This window comes from Ursus maritimus, unplaced genomic scaffold (genome assembly GCF_017311325.1).
Source record: "Ursus maritimus isolate PB19 unplaced genomic scaffold, ASM1731132v1 scaffold_21, whole genome shotgun sequence".
NCBI classification, from domain to species: Eukaryota; Metazoa; Chordata; class Mammalia; order Carnivora; family Ursidae; genus Ursus; species Ursus maritimus.
In genome coordinates, this window is record NW_024424564.1 from 35,831,685 (window position 1) to 35,857,717 (window position 26,033).

The window sequence follows — 26,033 nt, forward strand, 5'->3', positions numbered from 1 at the left end:
ATGATGTATAAATGCACATTTCTTTTTCCTTCCATATTCAAAGCACTTTTGCCACCATGTGTTCACTTTCTATTCTTAGAGGTAGAAACTTAATTCTATTTCCTCTATAGCCCTTAAAGGCTGATAATGCATTTCTAATTATTGTGACTAGCTACCTCATCTTATTAGAGAAAGCATCATGGTATTAAGGTTAAGTGTCAATGTCCATATGGACTAGATAACTTCATTTTATGTGGCTGCCATCAACTGCAACCCTGATTCTTCCCAAGAATCTTACTATGAATACCAATGGTAATGTGTGTGGACCAGGTGAAAATAAAAGCAGCCTGAAGTGAATGCTCCACTGATTTGATTTCCTTTAATTGGATTTGAATCAAATATTTTACTACTAGTTACTTTAAATATTAATATTTATAAAAACATACTTTGTTTTGACCATGTTCAATACAAGCCCATTTTCAAGTCTGCTGGTTACAGCTCAAAAACCACCACTGATATGTAATTGAACATTTCTCTTCAAGGAGGGACGATCTTATCACCCAAACTCTGATGTGCGCATGTAATCCAGACCTGACTAATCCATGTACCCATCTCTTTGGACAGTGAGACTGAGTCAGGGTCCAAATGTGACCAAAGTTAGAAATTTTGCTGAAACTTGGGGAAAGAAGACTTTCTTTCTGGCTGGGGTTTTGAGCAAAAAACTTAAAAAATAGACCATGGGCTACTTCCATTCTTTGCCACTCTGTGGGGGAAGCTTGCTTGAGAATGTATGGTACAGGGTATACAGTATACTCTATAGAATGGGGGAAACTGATCTGAGTGGTGGAAAGGGACAGAAAACAGATTACAGTGTTGGAGTATTTGCATCCAGCCAACATAAAAGCCTGATTTTTCATTTATATGTGCTAATATATTCCTTTTTTTGCTTAAGTCAATTTGAATTGGTTTTGAAGAGATACATGGAAAATTCAGAAAGAAAATATTATGGAAATTTAGAAAATTTTGTCCTCCTATTTCCAACACTGACCTAGTATAATCTATATATGGGTGTCATCTTGTTGGGAAAGGCAATCTCATGTGCACAGTATTGCCCCATTTGGTCATATGAGAATGGTCCCTGGGCCTGGAATACTGCCCAGCTATGGCCTTGTGTGGGAAGATCTTTCCCTGTTTCAGGCTCAGAGAGTGTTCCTTTGTTCTACTAAGTGTGTGCATCAGTGGCTCTCAGGCACACCCCCAGCTTTCAGTATTTCAGACTCGACGGAGGAGGGGTCAAGGTTCTACTGCACAAGAGGGGTGTGTGCAGGCCATGTGCTCTGCCTTGGCTGCCAGGAAGAGGACTTGCTGGCCATAGGGGGCTGAATGACATACTATTAGAGCTGATCTTGCTCTGTCTCTTCTCTATGTAAGTGTGTTGTTCTAACCAGTGCTTGACTACAATGTGTTTTCCTTGGCAACTCCAATATCAAGATGCAATGGGCAGAAGTGTTTGACTTCTATGCCTGATGGCTGGCATAGTGACGATCTCTGCTATCCTCCATGTAGTTGGGAGTCCTCCCTTAGCGCTAGGAATGGGTACACAGTCTTCTGCTTGACACATCTCTTCAATGGAAGCAGACAAAACTTAACCATGAACCTAAAGTATGATCACAGGACCATTTCAAAGTAATGCAATCTAATCCTTCTTAAGGAAGTCAATATAAACAAAATGAGGTCCAAGGCTATATTTGTGACCATCAGAAGCTAGTGTTGCAGAAATTGTCTCTCAGGATTTAAAGATCTTGACAGCAAAATAGATAAAAAACATTACTTTGGGAGTACCAAGAGTAAGAAAAATTCTAAAGCAAATCAAATGAAAGCAAATACAGTTTACTATAAGGAAAGAACCCAAAAATAGCAGATCAAGGTATGCTATCACATACAAAAATGTATAATCCAACTTTTAACTATGATTGTTTAAAGTAATTACTGACTTGTCTACCAGACCAAATATCATTAACATTCTATTTCATGGTGGGATTTCTTAATGTCAAAAAGAAATCAGTCATTTTGATTAGTTTTTTGGAAAATAAGATCTCAGATTCTTTCTTTCTCAAGCACATTAAAATTGCTGATTTTATTTATTCAAATGTGTAAATTAGTGAATGAAGCACATATTTATAACTTGATATGTAAGTAAATGCACCAAAAATTATGTATACACGTTCACAATAATCACTCTAAATATAAGTAAAGGACCTATTATCTATATAGTAAGCCAATGCTGAGAAATAACTATAATTTTCTTTTGGAAGAAATTAGAACTTGAAATTGTCTTGCATAAAGACCTAATTTTTGTTATATAAAAGATACTCCACAATTTTAACTGGAATGACATTAATTAATAAATGCATGCTTAAATGTGAGACTACCTATAACTATATGAAAAGTTTCTACAAATGAGAACTATAAAAATCAGTATGTATATGGAGAAAAATTATTTAAATTGTAAAAAACATTTTGGAATCAATTCTGGTTAAGTGATTATCAACCTGTTTCTCTACTTCTTGGGCACATAGCTAGACATATTTCTTAACTTCCTTTGCAGATTGGAATGGCCATGTTACTGAGTACCAGTCAATGGAATATGAAAAGTGATTGGTGTTTTCAGACCCATCCCCTAAAACTTCTACCTGTATCCCCTATCTTGTTTACTCTTTGCCATCATTTACAGATGAGTCAGGTAACCTTAGAAGCCTATGCTCAAGCTGGTCGAGCCACTAAATAGATGGTGTCTTGGTTCCTCAATTTCCTCCTGGAGGAAAGCCACCTCTTGATCAGGAACACTTATTATGGATTTTAAATTAGTGAGAATTAAATTTCCATTACATCTGAGCTATTACATGATTTATCAATTTTCTTAAACAGCTAGATTACCTTAACTAATATAGTTTAATATTATATCCCTAATATATGGCCATGAGTATCCATTACTTATTTTGTTACTCCACTAATTAAAAAATTTTAATATCCCAAAATCTCAATATAAATACATTAACTTCAAACTGAGAAGTATTTAATGTTCATAAGTAGTCTACATTTTATTTTATTTTTCAGGTTTTATTTATTTTAGAGAGAGAGGGAGGGAGAGAGTACGAGCAGGGGGAGGGGCAGAGGGAGTTGGAAAGAGAATCCTCAAGCAGACCCCGTGCTGAACATGGAGCCTAACTCCGAGTTTGATCCCGGGACCCTGACATCATGACCTGAGCTGAAACCATGAGTTAGGCCATGTAAGTGACTGAGCCACCCAGATGACCCATATGTATGCTACTTTTTAAATAAAAAAATTTTTAAGTTTATTTTTTGCCTCATCCTAACAGATCCTAATTTTTAACATTTAATCAACATTATCCTTATTAATGGCTTTAGTGATCAACAGAATCCTTGGCCAAAAGATTTATGTTTTAATCAGGATAATGTAACTTCCTTTACAAAATTAAAAAATAAAAATATAAACCAGTCATCAGTTTTATCACATTCCTATAAAGCATCTCAAAAGTAACAAAATATTTCAAGAAAACAGCCAGAAAATATCTTTAGAATAACTTTAAAAGAAGTAAAAATGGTCTCACCAGCATAGTTCTCATTTGGTAAGAATGAATGTGCAGTCATTCAGAAAAAAAGCAGATGTAAATAAAATGAAACCATCCCTAGACAAGATTTTGAAGTAGTACTTTTTCTCAAATTTTGGTCAAGCATTTATACTCTAACATTTATCCATCCATCCATCCATTCTTTTGTTCATGTATTCCATATATATATATATATATATATATATATATATATATATTAGTCTATATTATATATATATTAGTCTCCTTTTCTGGAAGGCATTGTATTAGAATCTGCTAATATAAAGGTGAGAGATACATATAATGTCCTTGAGGAGTTCACAGTCCAGTATTTTCAAGAACAAGAAACCAACAAAATTCACAATTACTTATTAAAATTACAATTACAATAAGTACTATTTACAGATCATTGGAAGCACTGGAGAAGCCCCTAGTCTAGACCAAGGAGAGGTTTTGAGGATGGGCTAAGATTGGAAGGGGGTCACACCAGAGTCAAGGTTTGATAGATGGGAATTTAAAAATGGCAAAATTGGTGTGGGGTGGAGGGGAGTGTGAGAACTTCAAGTATGTAAATATAGGTGAAAAGAGTATGGAAAATTCAGAGAAGTACTGGTTAGTGGGGAAAGTACTAAGAAATGAGGAGACAGAATTCTAAAGAAGTCAGTTCTTGACATGTCCCCAGTTTCCTTATTTCATAATCAAATGATTGTTGTCATTTTAATGTCCTTATAGTGTCCCTTCCTCACTATATTAACTTCTCTTTGTTTTTAATTTTAACCCCTAGTCATATCTTGTGGCAAAAGAAAAATTTCACTCAGCATTCTATTTCATAATCTACTTTAAAATGACCGATTAGTTATTAAACTGTGTGATTGTATAGTATACAGATTATAAATTCATTCGAAGTTCAGTGGAGATTTTTTTCATGTAAGATACTTATACTTTTCAATTCTGGAATCATTTAATTTTTAATAGTTCCCATTTTTCTTCTGAGATTTTCCACCTGTTCAAATAAAAATTGCTCTGAGCTGAAATAAGTGAGGAGGTTACTATATAAAGAAAGAAAGACTTGAACTCTATCTTGGAAAAAAAACAGCATTTAAACAAACAGGAAAGACAGGAGAATGAAAAGAGAACGAGCAAAGACATCGAGGAAGAAATGCCTATGCTATGCTTAGGTAAATGACAAAAGAATAGGGTATATTGGTGGGAGGATGAAAAATAAAAAAAAAAAAAAAAAAGATGTCATTAGGAGGGACAGGAGCAGAATGGGAAGATCTTGACATTCTTGAAATCCCAGAAGAGGAATTTGGTCACTCCAGTAGTCAAAATAAGGTTCTCACCTATTTTTTTCCATCATAGAGGTCATGGAATGAAAACTTCATTTCAGGAAGTTTCAGGGGGCAGTGTTACATAGACATAGGTCAGAACATTTTTACACATTCTCACATATTAGTCTTCATGACTTTAGGGCAGGGATTACTATGCTCATTTTACAGAAGGGGAAACTGAAACTCAGAGAAAGGAAGCAACTAACCAAGCATATAGCTAGTAAATGGGAACATCAAGATACAAATCCTGAACTGTACAACTCCAAAATATATGCTTTTTATGCTATACAGATGACCAGGTCAAGAAACTGTATAATGCAAATGTAGAGGGTCAAGGGCCTATCACAGAGTTAATTTATTATTTCATTCAATAAAAATTTATTGTCTGTCTACTATCTGTCTAGACATCATTGTAAGCTCTGGATAACAGCAGTCAACAACAACAAAAATAAAAATAGCTTCTGCTCACAGTAAAGCCTACATATTAACCAAGGAAGACAAACAAATACAACAAGTAAAATGAATGGTATGTTAGATGATGATAGTGATATGGAGAAAAATAAAGTAGAAAAGGGGGATAGGAATTGCCAGGGTGGCTAATTTTGAATAGGGTGATCAGGCAAGGCCACACTGAGAAGCTGATATTTGATTAAAAACCTGAGAGAATAAGCCATAAAGATACCTGGAAAAGATCATTCCAAAAAGAAAGAACAGCAACTGCAAGAATCTTGAGGTAGGTGTGTGCCTCCTGTTTTCCAGGAATGGCAATGAACCATATGTGGCTGGAACAGTGTGAGTAGGGAACAGAGTGGTGAAAATGAGGCGTGAGAGATAAGGATTAGGTAAGGGTAGGTAGGCAGGACAGGCAGGGCCTTTTTTAAGATTTTATTTTTTATTTGACAGGGAGAGAGAACAAGAGAGCACAAGCAGGGGGAGCAGCAGGCAGAGGCAGAGGCAGAGGCAGAGGGAAGAAGCAGGCTTCCCATGGAGCCAGAAGCCCAATATGGGGCTTGATCCCAAGACCCTGGGATCATGACCTGAACCGAAGACAGACCCTAAACCAACTGAGCCACCCAGGTGCCCCTGGGCAGGGCCTTTTGAGCCAGTATAAAGACTGTCTTTTCGTCAGGGCAAGATCAAAAACCATAGAAGTGTTCCGAGTAAGAAAGTGACATAATTTAACTTACATTTTAAAAGGATCTCTTTGGCAGGGAAGAAGGGCTTCCACTGCCGCCAGAGCACCATGTGTGGCTGCCACTGCCACGGGACAGAGAGCCACAGCAGCATTTCCAGCAGGTTCCACCACCCACCCCGGGGAGACCCTGGGGGCTTTGCAGCAATTTGGCATCTCCTGAGATGCCAGCTTGTTTCTGGGGAGAAATCCTGACCCAAATTGAGGGGAGCAGGATCCTCATTCAGCTGGGACATGAATATACAAACTGCTGACTCTCAGGACCTTCTAGAAGAAGGAGCTAAGGTCCCACTTTCCGAGTCCTACTGGAACCAAAGCCCGAAGAAGTGATGGCATTTATTGTCCTCACCCTGGAATTCCTCACCCATGACTGGGACCAGCTTGCTAAGGAGCTGCAGCAGCATGTAAAGTCAGTGACAGCAACGTATTAGTACCGAGGAAGCCTGTCCATATTTTGCCTGACCATTTCCCTCTTGGAGAACTGTCCTTGCTATAGAGTCTTGAGAATATCAAGCTAACTTACAGCAATAACTGAGAAGATCAAGCAGTTTAAGAAATAAAACAGAGAACTTGCTGAAGAAATAACCATTTGGGAGCAGAAGATCAATGAAGCAAAGAAATGTCTTCGAGAAAGTAAGTTTCTCTCTGATGAAGCTCTTAAATTGAAGCCACAAGATGAACTCGAAGATCCAGAGCTGAGAGCTGTGAGACCCAAGAAATGTGAACTGGAAGAAAGTAAAAAGGTCCTGGAAGACAACTGCAATGCATTGAGGTCTGTGAAAACAACCAAGGAAACAGAATTGAAACAGCTGAAGAAAGCGGAGATCTTGGTTGAATTCTATGAACAAAGAAAGTGGCTGTGAAAGAGAAGCTGGAAATGACACACTATAAACTGGTGGCAAAGAAGAATCAGCTGTGAGCTTCAGAGGAAAATGTGAAAGTAGCTACAGAAGAAATACACAAGCACAAGCAACAAACTGAACAACTACAAAAACAGCTGCAGGAGGCAGAGCTCACCTTCAGATACCAGATCCCAGTTCATGAGAAGAATGCTCAAGACAACCGGATCAAGGCTTGGATTTGGGAGAGGGAGGTGGCAGAGGAGAGCTGGGAGAACACCTACTTGAAATACAGACTGGACATAATGGAAGAAAAGACGCTGCCTGAGGGATACATGAGGCAGGAACCCATCCCGGGAAGACCTGAGATGCAGAACACAGAGAGATTCAGAATCTAAAGCAGTTCCCTCATTGAACAGCAGCACCATCCCTAAAAAGGGCCCAGAGATGGCTAAGGTCAATATGGATGCATGGGGGCTTCCTCATTTCCCAGGACCACCTTGCAGGCCTTATCCATGGCCCTCCTTTGTCACCATTCATGGACTATGGGCCACATTCACAGCCTTATCCTGCTGGCTGGCCTCATGGACTTCACCAACCACCTCCCCCTCCACCATTTGAGCTTTGGTCTGATGCTTAAGCTGGTAGGGCTCCCCTGAGGAACAATGGCACCATGTCTAATAGAGACCCAGAGATGGGTAAGGTCAGTATGGATGAGAGAGGGCTTCTTCATTGTCCAAGGCCACCCTGCATGCCCTACCACACGGGCACCTTTATCAGGATTCATTGGATATGGGCCATCTCGACCTCCTCCACACTGGTGGACTTAGGGGCCTCACACACAGCTAGTACCTTCACCACATGAGCTTAGGTCCCATTCAGAAATCTGTGGTGTTCAAGGGAACAACAGCGTCACCATGCCCAAGAAGGTCCCAGGAAAGGACCAGATCCCTGTGGATACAAGAGGCCCTCCTTGTGTACCAGGTCCACTGTGGACACCATACTCCCAGGTCTCCCTTCATCACCTTCCTGAGGCCCTGGGACACATCTTCCTCTGCTCATGCAGTGACCTCTGGGTCCTCACCCTTCACCTGCACCTATGCTGCAGGGACAATCAGCTTGAAATTTGAAGACCTCCCTTGAGCAGTAACAACCAGGATGTGAAGAGTATATATTTAGAAAATGTGTCAGATCTGCCTAATGGTCTGAATGTTTTCCCTGCCCATTCTGTCACCTGTGCTTTGTCTCTTCTGGTATCCCCTTAATAAACCTTTCACAGTTCTGCTGGGAGAGAAAAAAAAAGAATACCCTTTAGGGAGGGGCAATGGTGGTAACAGGAATACCAATTTAATAATCCAGGTAAAGGATGGCAGTGGCTTAGACCAGAGTGGCAGTAGTGAGGCTGGTAAGAAATGGTTGGATCCTAGACATATTTTGAAGGAAGAGGTAGTAGGATTTCAAGACCAATTGCTTGTGGGGCATGAGAAAAGAGAGGGGTATGGGACCACTCCAAGGTTTTGGAGGACAGAGTTTGGATGGACAGAGTTGCTATTTACTGAAATGGGAAAAATGAGGGACCAGGAGGTTTGTGGGAGAAATGCAGAAGTTCAATTTTATCCATGTTTAGTTTGAGAAGGATATTAGACATGAGTGGAGATGTCAGATAATTAAGTACAAGAATGTGGAGTTCAGGAGAGCATCTAAGCTGTAGCTGTAAACATGGGATACGCTGGCCCATAATAAGTATTTAAAGCTGTGAGACTGTTCAGCATGCTGGGCCAAAAGAGTCAGTGCAGATAAAAAAGAGAAGTCCAGGGAATGAGCCCTATGGCACTTTAGTGTTATGTGGTCAGGGATATAAGAAGGAACCAGCAAAGGAGACTGAAAGGGAGTAGCCAGCCAAGAAGGAAGAAAATCAGGAGAGTGTGGTGTCTAGGAAGTCAAGTGAAGAAAGTATGCATGTGAAAGAGGATAATATGGTCAACTTTGGCAAATGCTCCTCAAAGATCAAGTAAGAAAAGGACTAAGAAATGTCTACTGGAATTAGCAATGTGGAAGTCAGTAGAGAACTCTGTAAGGCAGTTCTGGGACCTGGCGAAGGAGAAAGCCTGATTAAACTGGTTTTAAGAGAAAATGGAGGAGAGACATGGGAAAAAGAAAAAACATTCTCGCAGAATTTTAGTGTAAAAATGAATAAAGAAATGAGGCAGTTCCTGGAATGGGAAGTGTGGTCCAGCAGGGATGATGAGAATAAACAAAGGGGAACTCTCTAGTAGACCAGAAGAATGAAAAAACAGGAAAGAATCAAACAAAATATGAACATATCTGTGCTGGAAGAATGAAAGAAAAATGGAAAATGGGTACAGGCATAGATTCAGGTGGGAAGACGATTCATTTGTATTTTCATAGGTTCAGTTTGAAATGACAATGGGATGTTTGAGAAAAGAACTGGAAAGTAGTGAGAAGTTGAAGGTAGAATTATAGATTTGGAAATAAATAGCACTTATTTACTACCTGAGCTCAAAAAGCAGCTCTCTGTGGAAGAGAATGCCTAAGAAATAATAGAAAGAATAAAAAGCTAGGGTCTGTGAAAAGAAAGGAGACAAGCTAAGGAGAATACAATTAGGAGAGTGGTTACCTGGTTGATATAAGAAGAATCAAAGAGAAAAGAATCAAATTTGGAAAGTCCGCCCTAATCACCCAAATCTGAGTCCAATATGTTTCCTATGTGTTTAATTACTACCTTGTATTTCCTCCATTATAAAACGTATTATACTATCTCATAATTGCCTATGTCCATGTCTATACCTGCTGCTAAACCAGAAGTTCAATGATAGCAAGGACCCTATCAATCTTATTGACTGCTACACATATCTCAGGGCCTAGCACAGAACCTACCACACAGCAGATTCATGATAAATTACCATTGATCATATTATTAAATGTATTATTTATGCTATAAATACCATACAGACATCTGATATTAAAACAGAATTATCAGTGAATTTAGAAGAGGCAGACTTTCCAACTTTGCTGCCATAATTATATCACTTTCCAGCTTAAAAATTTTTGATTAAAAAAAAATGAAACCATTTTCCATGACCTATAAGACCCTGTCTAATATGGATTTCCAACTTCGTTCCATTTTATTCTCTACCCTGTTCACTATACCTCAGTATAAACCAATGTCCTCTTTTCTGGGACTTAAACATAATAAGTTCTTTCCCGCCTCAGGAAACAGTATTTCCTTTTATTCCAAATTTTCTTTCCTTGTTATTTATGTGACTGGATCCTTCTCCTCCTTCATGTAACAGTTTATCTCTCCTCCTCTAGCCACTATAAGTAAACAACCACACCCCACTCCCGGTTATTCTCACTGCTAAGCATAAGTCAGAATATCTTGGTTAAGTAAATATGCCTCCAGGATTATAAACGATCAAAGCATCTCTTTTTTTTTTTTTAAGATTTTATTTATTTATTTGACAGAGATAGAGACAGCCAGCGAGAGAGGGAACACAAGCAGGGGGAGCGGTAGAGGAAGAAGCAGGCTCATAGCGGAGGAGCCTGATGTGGGGCTCAATCCTGTAACGCCGGGATCACGCCCTGAGCCGAAGGCAGACGCTTAACCGCTGTGCCACCCAGGCGCCCCATGATCAAAGCATCTCTTTAATTAGGTTACAGAAAAGATCAGATTCTTCAGGGTTTATGGTTAGATTCCCAAAAATCATAAAATGCCTCTTGCTTCAAAGGATAAGATAAAATTAGAGAACTCATAAATCAAAGGGCAAAGGCAAAAGTCCCTACTGATGATATTATGATCTTTCTCTTCCTCTTCCAGTCTCCCTTCTTTTTCTCCATCTTCCTCTTCACACACACATGCACACACAGGTATGCACGCTTTTGTCCTGTGTGGGGTGTTGGTTATACAGTCTATCAGAAAGGCAATAAAACCTTATAAAGATATTAATAAGTATAAATGTGAAACACAATCTGAGAATATCATCTGACTGAGGCATTAGCTGGCACTTTACTTAACTCTCATGAAGGATGCTATTGAGCCAATACAATTTTCTAAGATTATGTTGGTGAAATGACCTCATCTTAATTTATGTAACCCAGAACCTTGGAAGTCATAGTTATGCAGGGATAAAATGAGTTCTGATTAGTTATAATAGAATAAGTAAGAAGGAAGACACTGGTAATATCAAATTTTTAAAACGTAGTTGAATGATCAAAAAAAATTATTGAGCACTTACTATACGCTAAGAATGCTAACAGGCACTTGGGATAGACAATAAAAAATAAAATGCTGTTCCTGGGTTTACAATTTCATTCTTATAGAATTTTACTTAAATGAAGAGGGTAGGGAGAAGCAGGTATTGGGTGGGGGGGAGGTTGTGAGGGAGAAGACAGAATGGTAAGGAACAAGAGAGCAGCAATGAATGTAGTCTGTAAGTTTGAAGAACTGAAAATGAGAGTAAGTGAAGGATGATAATATATTCTCTTAAATACTAGTTTATACTTTATGTGGTATTTTAACATTCTCATGTAATTTAAAGTATAAAAGAATTAATTTAAAGTTAAGTTATATAGAATATAAAATAAAAATCATATGGTCCTCTCAATAGATGCAGAAAAAGCATCTGACAAAATATCCTTTCGTGATAAAAACATTCAACAACTTGGGTACAGAAGGAACATATTTCAATGTAATAAAGGCCATATATGACAAGCCCACAGTTAACATCATCCTCAATGGTGAAAGGTTGAAAGTTTTTGTTCTAAGATGAGGAAGAAGACAAGGATGCCCACCTTCACCACTCCTATTAAACATAGTACTGGAAGTCCCAGCCAGAACAATGAGGCAAGAAAAATAAATAAAAGGCATTCAAATCAGAAAAGGAAAAAGTAAAATTGTCTGTTTGCACATGATATGATTTTATACAAAGAAAATCTTAAAGACTCCACCAAAACACTAGAACTAATCAACAAATTCAGTAAAATCACAGGATACAAAGCCAACATACAGAAATCAGTTGCATTTCTATACGCAAACAACAAAACATTTAAAAAAGAAATAAAGGAAACAATCCTATTCACAATAGCATAAAAAACAATTTAATAGTTAGGAATAAATTTAGCCAAGAAAGGGAAAGATCTGTACACAGAAAACTATAAGACTTTAATGAAAAAAATTAAAGACGACACAAACCAATGGAAAGATATTCTGTGTCCATGGATTGGAAGACTTGATATTGTTAAACATTCCCACAAAGTCATTTATAGATTTAATGTAATCAAAATTCCAATGGCATTTTTTCATAGAAATAGAAGAAACAACCCTTAAAAGGTAAATTATTTTGCCCTGACGACCAATCAAATTTGTACTCATAGGAGCAGAAAAAGAAGGCAAAGGCAAATTAGGGTCATATCATCGTAATCTGAGATCCACAGATCTGTGAGGGCAAGAAAATGGGTGTGAATAGTTGATTATCTAAGAAATCAACATTTAAAAAATATTCTAGTGCAGTGTGCACAAACTTTTGAATATAAGAATCATCTGGGAAGTTTATTAAAAATAATCCACGTCCAGGGACACCCAGATGGCTCAGTCAGCTAAGTGTCTGACTTTGATTTCAGCTCAGGTCACGATCTCAGTCATGAGATGGAGCCCTGTGTTGGGCTCCACATTCAGCACAGTCTGCTTGAGATCTCCCTCTCACTTTCCCTCTGCCTCTCCCCTTGCTCTCTTTCTAAATAAATAAATAATTAAATAAATAAAATCTTTTAAAAATATTAATCATAATCCACTTCCAGACATTCTGATTCAGTAGGCTGAAGTGAGAAAGACTATAGAAACATTACTATTCAGTAGTAATATAAAGATCAAGTTAATATTCATCTAAGAAGTAGAATTTGGATTCAAATACAAGTCTGGGCTCAAAACTCTTGCTCTCTACACTGTAATGTCACTCTAAGTTACAAATACATGCCATTGATTAAATTAGTATAATTCCTTAATGCAGGGTCTCAGTAAGTTAGCGATAGTGATAATGGTAATTATGACGATAAAGATATTTTCAATGTTTAGGAAACTGGCACCAAACTAAGTAAGAGTAGGATCAAAGGCTAAAAGGGAATATTCTATAAGCCTTCAAGAATAGATTTATTTCAGCAACACAGAAAGAATAATTATAGGAAAAGATATAACATGTCAGTGTTGTCTCATTTATTTTGGGGACAAGCAATATCCACTTTAGTGATACAATTCTCACTGGGTTCATTATCTTCGTTCATTTTAGAGTTCCTCATTTCTTGTTAAATTCATCTTCTTGATTACCTCATTTTTCTCCAAATTAAGACTTTGTTTCTCATTGTTAATTATTTGATAGCATAAGCAGCTATCAAATAAATAGCACTGTTGTGAAACTGTAAGCAACCAAAACATTTGAGCTTTAAAAAGCACAGATGCTTTGGGGACACCTGGGTGGCTTGGTCAGTTAAACCTCCAACTCTTCGTTTCAGCTAGGGTCACGATCTCATGGGTTGTGGGACTGAGACCCGCATCAGGCTCCTCCCTCAGTAGGGAGTCTGCGTGAAAGATTCTCTTACTCTGCACTCACTCTCTCTCTCAAAATAAACAAATAAATCTTTTTTAAAAATAAAAAAATAAAATAAAAAGCATAGATAGTTGAAATAAAAATCCTGGCAAAGGAAAGTGAAAATAACATGAGACAATTTTAAAAATCTAGGCCTGATGAGATGCCCTTCAACAGATAACTGGATTAAGAAGTTGTGGTCCATATATACAATGGAATATTACTCAGCTATCAGAAAGAACGAGTTCTCAACATTTGCTACAACATGGACGGCACTGGAGGAGATAATGCTAAGTGAAATAAGTCAAGCAGAGAAAGACAACTATCATATGATTTCTCTCATCTATGGAACATAAGAGCTAGGATGATCAGTAGGGGAAGAAAGGGATAAAGAAAGGGGGGGTAATCAGAAGGGGGAATGAAACATGAGAGACTTTGGACTATGAGAAACAAACTGAGGGCCTCAGAGGGGAGGGGGGTGGGGGAATGGGATAGACCGGTGATGGGTAGTAAGGAGGGCACGTATTGCATGGTGCACTGGGTGTTATACACAACTAATGAATCATCGAGCCTTACATCGGAAACCGGGGATGTACTGTATGGTGACTAACATAATATAATAAAAAATCATTTAAAAAAAAATCTAGGCCTGAGATTAAAGCAGGCCACACAGTATCTCTTCCCTCTACTTTTATTGACTTTGATTACATAATGGAGAATCTTAATTCCTCAGCTGTTCAAGGTTGACTGAATTCTAATATTCAGTAGTCATGTCTCAAATGGTCTCATGATAAAATGTTAGAAGTGCGAGCACTTTCAGTAATTTTTCTCTGGGTCGCTAGTCCACTATTTCATTAGAATTACTTTGCTCTTCAAGGTGAAAAACATTTCCCTGTACACAGAGATAAGTGATTATCACCACTGACATGTCTCTTTAAGCTCAGACTCCAGACTGATTTCTTTGGCATTAGCAAGCAAAATGGGATTCTTCTACAATGGCAAGCTGTCCAAGGCCTTATTCCAAAAGAGAATCAAGAATTCTCAAATGTGTACCTTGAAATAGAATTACAAATTAGGTACATTATATGATGAATGAATGAGGTAACTGTAGCATGTGGCTGAAAGTTGTCGAAAGTTAACATCGTCATTATCCAGAAAGTGAGGTTAGAAGAAAGTCAAGTTACTACTAAAATTTCAATTAGCAATTTCAATTAAAATTACTGTTAGTTCCTGAGTATTAAGTATAGATTCTCAGGGAAATCATAATAGCTAGATCCTTCTATGAGGAAGTTGGAGATTAGAGAGAGGTCAGAGAGAATGAAAGTATCAAAATAAAAACTGACATGTTGTAGCTGCAAAGTAGATAAAATGATAACTTCACAAGCTTCCTAAATTTCAAATATATAAAGTTTACAATTCTCTAGAAAGCGAGTTTATTGCCTTGGGATACCTTAATGGAATGCTTGTGATACAGAGAGGTATTTTTGTGTCAAACACATTTAAGCACATGCACATAATAATACCATGTATTAGTTAGGACCGTCATAATTAGCAGGAATCATTAATAATTCGGGGGAAAAAACCCAGGGGATTTGCTTAAGCCCATTTTCTTGATAATTAACAGGAAAAAACTGCTTCAAAAATAGCCCATCTCAACTAACACAGAAAGAATAACACGGATGAATTTTTAAAAAGCTTACCACAGAATACTTGAAGAATTTGAATATTAAAATATAAATGAGGTGTTCCTATATTCTTACAGCAGATTTCCATTATACATGTTATTAGGAACCAAACAGAGTATTTATAACGTAAGATTTCCTTATTGTCAATGAAAGAGACATTACTACATAAGAAAGATATGACTTGGTACAAGATGTTGGTGTTTTTATCTTATGAGGAAGTTTATAGTATAGTTTGTCCAGGTATTTCATGTCATCCTCAAAATAAATGGTGAGACATTCATCATTTGAAACATCAATCAACAGAAGTTCTTCTGAGATTAGAAAGACACCATCCTAGAGCTTTATCCATAGATCTGTACCTACATTCAGTTATCAAACAGACTTTCTTGTACCTACATTCAGTTATCAAACAGACTTTCTGATGTCCATGGCCTATCATATCAATTCAACACAAAAGTTTATTAAGCACATGAGTGAAGAACTATGGTAAATTCCTCACACACGCAGAGGTAAGTACTTCCCTTGTCACCAAGAGGTTTATAAGCAAAGCCAAAACAGATTCATGCACAAGAAATACAAAGCAGACTATGAAATTTACTTTACATATTTATAAATAAAATGTAATGATATCCAATCCAAATAGTTGGCTTTTAATAGAAGGATCAAAAAAGGTCTTGTAATATTTTTAATAAAAGGTTTTATGAAGGATGGTTTTCAATATGTAGAAAATAGAGAAAAGAATTATGTATGAATCAAACACTGTGAACATGGGCAGAGATAAGGGAAGACAGACATGCTTCAGAGTAACCCATTTTATCAAAACATCTTATTTATCTAAGACATTAAAGGGAGAAAGCTGAAAATATATAACAAAGCTGGAAGAAGGAGCCTTGAGCGCCAAAGTTAAAAATCTCTATTTAATTTTTACAGTCTACCTTTGAGAACAAGAGTGACATGATCAGAACTGCACTTAAGGAACACTGATTTAGCAGTAGTATTAAGAAAAAACTGGAGCAAATGACAAGGAGACCCTAGAAACACGTGGACAGAATAAAAAACTTAAAACAACTCAGTAAGAGGTAATGAGAGTCTGCACTTGCAAAACGGCAAGAATGATGAAAAGGTGAGGGTAGATCAATGTGGAAGATATTAATGACAGCAGAATGACTGTCACTAATAACCACTAATGACATGACTATCATGACTATCCAGTAAGTTAGGATCATGACCCTGGAAGATATCAGACCTAAATTTAGACCCCAGTTTTACCTTTTGGTAGTTGTATAACCCTGGACAAGTTGTTTTACTCTTGATTTCCACATTGAGGATAATAAAACCTAGCTCATGGCATTATCGTGAGGAATAAAAAAGATAATGATTTTAACATGCCTACCACAATGTCTAGTACATAGATTAAACTTGGTACAATATAGATGCTAGCTTCTAGTATTATAATTATTTGCAGAGATCAGAGTTTGGCCAGTATTTATTGATTTTTCAGCCACTACTCACAGTTGGTTCACACTGTAGTTATCATTTATATACCCTAGAACTTTTCGAATGCACCTCTTCCCCAATTAAATTTTTCCAATCTTATACTTAAACCACTGAATTTTTAGGAATCTAATTATAGGATTTTATTTTATTGTAACTCCCACTGAATTCTGTTTTTACTTTGAAGCAAGAATCTTTTTATTGAGGTAATTTTTCATGTAAGTTCAATTATTTGCCATGTTTGTTAGTCCTCCTTAACATCTGCAGACCTGATTATGATGGATGACTGGGTATATTTTTAATGGCAAATACCGACTAACACCAATCCAAGAATAAAACATTTAGCACCTCACTAGAGAAATCCCTTTTGGGTTGATATTGAGTGGTTATGTGAGAGTCTGGACAAAGTTGAACAAAATCTATGAAACATAAAAATCAAAATGGCATTTCTTCAGCAGCACAAAAGAGAGTAGCTCTTTTTCTGTAACTTGACAGAAGGCCATAATAAACTTTTTTAACTGGAGGAAACTAAAGCTTGGAAACTTCCAGCACTTCCAAAGGACACCCTGCTAGTAAGTGGCAGAACAGGAAAAACCTGTCCTTGGACTCTGTAATTCATCTCCAAATAATTAAACATGTTTTTCAATAAAAAATGGTTCATTTACAACATTGGTTTATATGTACTCCTCTACACAGTGTTTGCCTTTTCATGCACTTATCATTCAATAACATTTCAGTGAGAGACTACATGCAAGGTACTGTACTAGGCAGGATGCGATTATGGAGATCAATCAAATATAGATCTAACCATTAAGAAGTCTGTAAGAAATAATATAAAAATGTGTAGACCTACAAGACAAAGCAGAACAAAGAGATGCATCATGAAAGGGAAAAGCAATTATGTTGGAAGTTCAGAAGAATGACTCCTCTATTCTAGAAGCCAAGGATATCTCAAAGATCTTCTTATATTCGCTTCAGGTACAAGTTCTTCCTGAGATGAGACGAGGGACAAAAATCTTACCATTCTGATTCTGGATTTTTCTTTGTAGGTATATATGGTACATAAATATGCTATTAGCTTCAAAATATTTTAACATGAGTAGGTCAACAGAATCTATGCATTCACTAAATATCCTGGAAAATCTGTTAGCACAATCCAAGCCCAGACTTAGTGCACAGCAGCCTTGGGTCACCACTGCCAAAATATTTGTTCAACTATATGACAAGAATTATTTCAGTTAGAAATATTCTGAATACTATATTCCCAATAAGGTAATAGTTACCACTGCTTAAGATTCAGTTCCACTATAAAAAAAAAAAAAAAAAAAAAAAAAAAGGAAACTCATTATGTGCTAAGGAATCAGTTATATTCCTGTAAGAAGAACCCTCTATTTTATGTTTCAGAAAATTCATTTCCCAAAGTGCTGTAAATCTGATAGGAACTGGATGAGACAGCCACCAAAGTCTCTCACAATTCTGAAGTTGGTACATTCCCGATATTAAGCTCTAGAAATTACATTTTTGAAAGTAAACATTGTTTTATAAACACCATTTGTATTCTAGGCAACCTAATTTGATTCTACTGACCTTTAAGACTTGATGAATTCTGGCACCAAATTAAGTATATTTTCCTATGGAGACTCCCCAACACACTCCCCCAACAGTGTTCTCAAGCAGGTTACAGACAATTGGTATAAAAACTGAGATGCTGAACCTTAAAATCTTGATATACTAAAGTAAAATATCTCATACTTCAGAAAGTTTACATGTAATTAAAGATTTTGCATTGGAAAAGAAAGTAAAATAACAGAAAAGAGGTATACTGGTTGATTTAAAATTGCGCAAAACCTGCCAACACAACCTCTTTCAAACAACAAGTCTTATGTGCTATTTATATCCAGATTTCCCTTAGGAGAAAAAACATAATTTCATTTCATACCTGAAGCTTCCTATTTATTTCTTAGAAACATAAGCTAATGAAGCAATATGATTTTTCTATTTCAAATCTTTAAAAAAAAGTTTTCCCAAAACCTAGATTCTGAAGTCTCCTCTAATGATCTTTATGTTATAATCAAATTTCTCTATGGTATATGTATTCACATTTCAGAGTTTTGCACATTGTTTATACACATGGAGGAAGAAACTGAATATATGCCCTGGGAAAATAAATGAAGAGAATAGGACATTTTTTCAGATTATTTTATATTCTTTCAAAATTCTGAATTTCATGGGTTGCTTAAGAATGTAAAGATATTTATATTTCTTCAAAATTTACATTCTAGATTATATAATGTCCTAATTCAACTTAGAAAATGGCTCCATATGCATATTATAAAAGCACTTAAAACAGACTAACTTTTGAATTAAAATTTATGCAAGGGAAAATGTAATTTTAACTGGAGCTAGCCTTCACATCAAATGTAAAACCTCCAATTGAATACATTTAATCATAATAAGAATTTAATTTTTAATTCACTTATATTAGTAAAATTGTTCAAACTACTACCTAAGGCTAATATTTTAATAAAACCAGAAATCTCTAATTCAAAAGTAAAGTTCTTACATAAGACAGCTGATTTTGTATTTTAAATTACTGAATTAGAGTGCCCTCTATTGGAAGAAAAAAGGCAATGAAAGCTAAATGGAACTAAGAATAGTTAAAATACTCCCAAAATTCAAGGCACATCATTAATATGGAAAATACATTTATTAGTAATATAGATGCTACAAAATAAATTTTCCTTACGTTTTGATTTCTTCTAAATTACTTTTGGAATTATTTGTCATATTATGATGAACAAGTTGGGTATTTCGTATCACCTAAAATTAAATTTTAACTGAACCCAAATGCCCATCCTTCAGTCAATAATGTGAATAAGCAAAAATATTATTCCACATTTACTATTCCAATGTATTATAGAAATAATTTAATTTATCACTACACTGGGAATTTTCTTTGATGATAAACTGAAAATGTCTCTAACTCAAGAGATTTTTGAGACACTCTTACACGGGGAGTGGGAGAATTAGGCTGGATACTGGAAGACCCATGATGAGATTTATTCTAGCTCTAAAATTGTGTAATTTTGTGGTTGTTATCAAGACCTCAGTTCTGACTTGGCATCTCAGTTCTGAATTACCTCAGTAAGGCCCTGGAAGATTTTTAGTCCTCTACACCAACAATGTACATACTAGCTTTCTACAAGAAAAAGGCTCAGGGCCATCCAAAACAATTCTGATTTAGTTGGTCTAGTTGGTCAGTATTTTTTGAAGCCTCTCCAAATACATCTCACATATTACCATTGCTGAGAATCACTAATCTCTTCCAGAACATCTGACTACAGTTACCATTTTTATCTTCCCAAAATGTCACCTTCAAGACAGAACTCTCCTACTCAAGAGTTTATTCTCTTCACCACCAATATTAAACTTCTGACTAGTTTCCCAAATCTAATTATCTGCCCTTAACAAAACAGCTGAGTGGTATTGGATATGGCACCAGCCCCAGACTGCCTGTGTTCAGATCCTGGCTCTGGCAATTACCGTATATACATGGGAAAATCATAAAAGTTCTCTGTGCCTCCATTTTCTCATCTGTAAAATGGGAGGAAAAATACCACCTACCTCAGGGTTATTGTGAAGATTAAATCAATTAATATAAACAATGTGCTCTGTAAGTGTTAGGTATTATCGTTACTTACCCAAATTTGTTTCCCACTACTTTCCAAAATCAACTCATGATAAAAAGATTATTCTCAAATTATATGCGATGTCTCACCTCTGTGCTTTTGCACATACTGTTTCTACAAGCTGGAATCCTCTCCCATTCACTCACTTATTCATTCATTCATTCTAAAACAAATAAAAGGCACATCTCCTTCTCTTTCCGGGGCCCAAGTTGGTCTCTCCCTACCTCCATGAAGACTTCAATGAATCCCAGTAAGTCTTCACTAATCTCTCCCTTTTTAAAAAATTCCTTTGGCTACCGGGTAATTTATTATGAGATATGTAGCTGGGAATTAAAGACATTGGCTCTGAGTTTGAATCCTAGATCTGCAACTTGCCAGCCGAGTCATTTCCCAAGTCTATAAATCCACTCTTAGGATTACTGTGAGGATTAAGTAGCTTAAATCATATAAAGCATTAAAATAGCAAGCAACTAATAAATGTCAGCTCTTCCATATCTGTTGTTTCATATGTTAGTCTTGTCTGTACACTGTGATTTAAAGCCTTCTTCTAGTAAGAATTTTGAACTCCTTCAAGTTAGGAACCATGTTTCATTACTGCTATTATAAATCCTATAACTTACAATGTGGTAACAAACATCTGTATTAGGTGATCTGTAAGTACTTGATTAAATTTTTGCATAATTTGAGAGTACAATTCATAACAAAACTCTGAAGGAACATTTTTGATGAACAGAAATATTCAACAAAAGCAAACGAACCCAAATAAAACACAGGCTATAGTATTAGTATAGTAATTGGATTACTTTTTAAACATTCAATAACAAGTTTCTATTAGATTAATCTTCTGACTTCCAATGATGTCTTTCATCTGCTCAAAATCCTTTAGATTTTTCTCATTTTCTAAAAACTAAATACTAAAACTCTTATCCTGACATTCAAAATCATCTATGGCCTGACGTCAACCTATCCTTCTAATTTTATTTTCCCATCTTCCCACTTTATAAGCTCTATTATTCTAGAAGAATTGAACTACTTGCCCTTACTCATATGTACCCTTTGCTTTTCTGCCTCAGGTAACCTTTATTATTTAATATGACAATATTTTCAAGGAACACAATATAAGATTTGTCACAGGAACAAAGACTGATTCTGTGAAAGGATAAGCTTGAATTTTAAGAAATTCAGTTCAATTTACGAGCATTAGTTTCTCTCTTGCTATCACAATACAGTCTTTGACTTATAAAAGAAACAAACAGTTGGCCATCATTCTCCCAAATTATGTCACTCTCATAATATTAAAAACCCCTACTATAACTACCTGAAATCTATAAGCCTGAGTGAGCATAGTCTCCAAGTAAAATGTGCAGACCCCAGGGTACACAAGATACCCACTGAGTAAAAGAAAAAAAAGATAGAGCTTCTATTTACATTTATTCTTTATCCCTCTTATTTGAATGTCTCTTGTAGTATATGCCTAATTTACATGATACATTCTGAGAATAGTAGATATATGTAATTTATAAACACATGCATTTGGGATGTTTGCTTAAAATTTGTTTACTATGCTACACACAACAAAAAAAGTTTAGAAACCACTCGTCTAGAAAATTAGGGCTTTCAGAAAATCTGTAGGCTTAGAAGTAGAGGGCGAGAAGAAGTCAGTTTAGAGAAATCATTAGGGGCAGACCTAAAAACCTAAATAGCATGTATTATTTATGTAGGATAAATATGTTTTAATTTATAACCAACTTTCAAGAAAATGTTAAATGAACTGTTTTGTAATTTGGAGATGATATAAAACTGTTTAAGATTTTTAAACAGGAAATTTTGTCCTGATGTAAAAGTCATTATAGTAAATATTAATATAAAAATTTCATTTGGTTAAAACTTATATGTATTTATATATACATATATATGTATATATATAATTAATCATAATTATTCATAAAGAGCTTTTATTGGAGTCAATAATACGATGCTTTAAAAAAGACACTGCAGGAAACAAAGCAAAAAAAAAAAAAAAAAAAAAAAAACAAGAACAAAGACAGCCTAGGGAGTAAGACTAGCCATGGAGCTAGACTAGCAAATACTATCCTGGGAAACAAGTTGCACATGAAGGAACTAAATGAAGTAAACATTCTCAGAATAGTAACTATACTTGGCAATTTTTTTAGTTTTCATAAATAATATGACATACTTAACACAATCCACTCTTATTAGCTTTTGAAGAAAACGTAATGTTTCTATAACAAATTAAAAGTTCTAAAAGTAACAATTTCATGTTATAATACTGAATTTCCTTTAATACCAGTACACACTATAAATCCTACCTCTACGTGACACAAAAGAGATATACAAATCCTAATTTTAAATTGATTCTCCACAGTTTGAGGTTGTTGGGTTTGTTTGTTTGTTTGTTTTTGCTATTGTGTTAATGTAAAAATCTAAAGAGCAAGAATCTCTAACTCATGATTTAGATTCTGAGCTAGTAGTTTGCATAAGGGATTTGCATAAGATTATAAAAATATGGAGGTCAAACCTTCTACAATGTCTCTCCCCTACCATAACATACAAAGTAACTAGGGAACATATACACATAGCCCAGCTCCATCTTTCTTTAAGATGGGGTAGACTCAGTTCATGGAGAAAATGGGAAAAAAAGACAAAAGGAAGATCTTTTTCTTTCTTTGGAAACTAGTATCATCATGCCCAGTAAAACTAAAAGAACATAATCAAAGAAATTATGATTTCTTAGGCAAGTCAACTGTAGCAAGATCATCACAAACTATAAGTGATTTATCAAAGCATTCCTTCCCCTACACATGCAGTGAGAATAAAACACCAATGAACATCAGAAAAGGAGCAACAGGGAATCTGACATTTGACACAGGAAGAATCTGAAGATAGGATAATGCACAAATCCCATGCCTCTCAGATACACATTGAATTGGCGAAGACAGATGCACTGTCTTCCTTCCCCCCTTACTTACTACACTCTGGCTTCCATTTTTCCCAAGTTCTTCCTCTGAAATCTTGCTCAAATTATCTAAGTAGTGGTCTGATATTGTGTGGCACAAATCTTCAAATGAATAATCCTTTTCCTGACAGAGTTTTATTTCATCCAAGAGTTTTGATAATTCTCCAGTCACAGTTTCACCTGTAAGAAGACAGTAATTTTTCTCAAAGTTACAAGAAAGGCTATTGCTAAAACTTCCTATTAACTAATAAAAATATGACTAGTATGGTGATAGAACGCATATTATGACAAACAAGACTTAGTAAGTCAGAAAATATTCTGTTGAAAACAAGGTACTAAACTATAATAAGGTGAAAGAATATTAAAAGACAAGGAGAAATCCCAATTTTGCCTATTATTACTCTTATTCAAAATAGAAATAAGTATTGAAGGTTTACATATTAAAGTACATAAAAGCATCTGGAATTACAATTTCTAAGGCTTCATTCACTGTAACATTTAATCTTCAACAATCTTTCACCGGCGTTATAGTTCACGGACAGAATTCATTCAACACCTCATTAACAAAATTTAAATGGTACTGGAAGCCTACTTCCTAGGTTCAATAAAAAGAAATAGGATGTATTTAGATAAATAATTACATAAGTAATAAATTAGAATTGTGCTATGTGACATAAAGGAAAAACACAGAAGGAACAGATACATAATATGCATCGTCTGTCAAAATATGAATATTTTGTTGGCTGCATGCAAATATGCATTTTTCTAATCATTCTCAAAAAGGTACCTTATACCCGTAATTTCTTCTGGGGAAAAAATAAAACTCCAGCAGTTATAATCCAGTTATCAATATTTTTATTCTGCATTAAAAATACATTTTAGAAAGGGGCACCTGGATGGCTCAGTTGTCTGACTCTTGATTTCAGCTCAGGTCATGATCTCAGTGTCCTGGGATGGAGCCCTGTGATGAGCGTCAAGCCCCCGTGTTGTGCTCTGCATGCTGTGGGGAGTCTGCTTCAGATTCTCTCTCTTCTTCTGCCCCTGCCCCCACTCACACACACTCTCAAGTTAATTAATTAATTAATTAATTAATTTTGGGGGGGAAATCTACTATGAAATATCCACTCCATGTAAACTTCATGACAGCAGGCACAGCTCATTTTGCTCACTACTACGTCAGGGCCAAGAGTAGGGTCTGACAAATAGAAGAGCTCAATAAATGTTGACTGAATGGGTGCCTGTGTCCGAATCTCGATTTCGGCTGAGGTCATGGTTTTAGGGTTGTGAGATTGAACACTGTGATGACTGTCAAACCCCCCTGTTGGGCTCTTCGCTGGGTGTGGAGCCTGCTTAAGGTTCTCTCTCCCTACCCCCACCGTCTCCCTCTCTTAAAAAAAATGCTGGCTGAATAAATGGATAAAATATAGAGTATAAGATACAACTTATTGGGGTGCCTGGGTGGCACAGCGGTTAAGCGTCTGCCTTCGGCTCAGGGCGTGATCCCAGCATTATGGGATCGAGCCCCACATCAGGCTCCTCTGCTGTGAGCCTGCTTCTTCCTCTCCCACTCCCCCTGCTTGTGTTCCCTCTCTCGCTGGCTGTCTCTATCTCTGTCAAATAAATAAATAAAATCTTAAAAAAAAAAAAAAGATACAACTTATTAGACCTGAAATTTTTACAAGCCTTTTTTGTACATATAGGACAAATTTGTACATAAACGTCTAGTATTATTTCAAGGGCTTTATAATTAGCTACTCACTCTTAGTCTTTTGGGAAGGAGACTCAACAGGAGATGAAATATGTATTTCTTGTGTTGTATCTTCTTGTACGTGCTCTTCAAGGACTGCTGATCTTCCCACGCCTTCCAAATATTCTGTGCATACAAGTTTTTGAAATTACATAGTCAAATTCATTTACTTTAAAATCAATAACTAAACTTTGTTTTATTTCTAGTGATCAGTTTTTCATTTATTTCTTCATATTCTAAATACAGCCTAAGTTTTTAAAAGAACTTCAAAAAACCAACCAAACTGAAACAACTTCATGATGAACTATTAATTTAAATCTTTTAAACATAAAAGATACTTAGGAAGAGACTCAAACACTTTTTGTGAAAACGAAACTGGCCACATTCTTTCCTTAAAAATAAATGCACCTGTTAAAGACATAATAACATCCTTAGTTTCCTTAAATATATTCTACCTGAAGATTTAAAAGCCTCTGAAAGATGATTTGAATAGACTTGATATCTAAACAGAGATATCATGTTCAGATAGCTACAATAACCAGTCAGGTAACATAAAAGAATGAAATTTATGTCATAATGTTGTCTACTCTTGTAATTGCATATTAAACTTTATTTCCACAGAGAAATAATGTTCATTCTCATTCTTGAAGTAATGTTCCACACAGCCTATCTCTCATTTTTCCAATTTTGATGATGATATAATAACAGTAATAGCAGCTAAAACTTAAATATGGCTTACTATGCACCCAGCAGTGTTCTAAGTATTTAAAATAAGTTAACCCACTTGATCCTCACAAAACTATGACACAGGCACTACTACAGTCTCAGATTTAAAGGCAACAACTGAAGGAGAAGGATTTTAAGTTGAC

The 26,033-nt window shown here is 35.9% G+C and overlaps 1 protein-coding gene across 5 annotated transcripts in view; it reads right to left on the reverse strand.

The window, feature by feature from the left end:
- The window catches only part of ANKS1B (ankyrin repeat and sterile alpha motif domain containing 1B), a 1,051,872-nt gene that overhangs the window by 830,668 nt on the left and 195,171 nt on the right, over nt 1-26,033 (reverse strand). For all 5 annotated transcript variants that reach the window (XM_040637361.1, XM_040637360.1, XM_040637359.1 and 2 more), the window contains exons 7-8: nt 25,177-25,290; nt 23,431-23,597 (exon numbers count right to left, since the gene is read on the reverse strand). In XM_040637361.1, the coding sequence (XP_040493295.1) occupies nt 23,431-23,597; nt 25,177-25,290 (281 nt within the window). The remainder of the gene's footprint in view (nt 1-23,430; nt 23,598-25,176; nt 25,291-26,033) is intronic.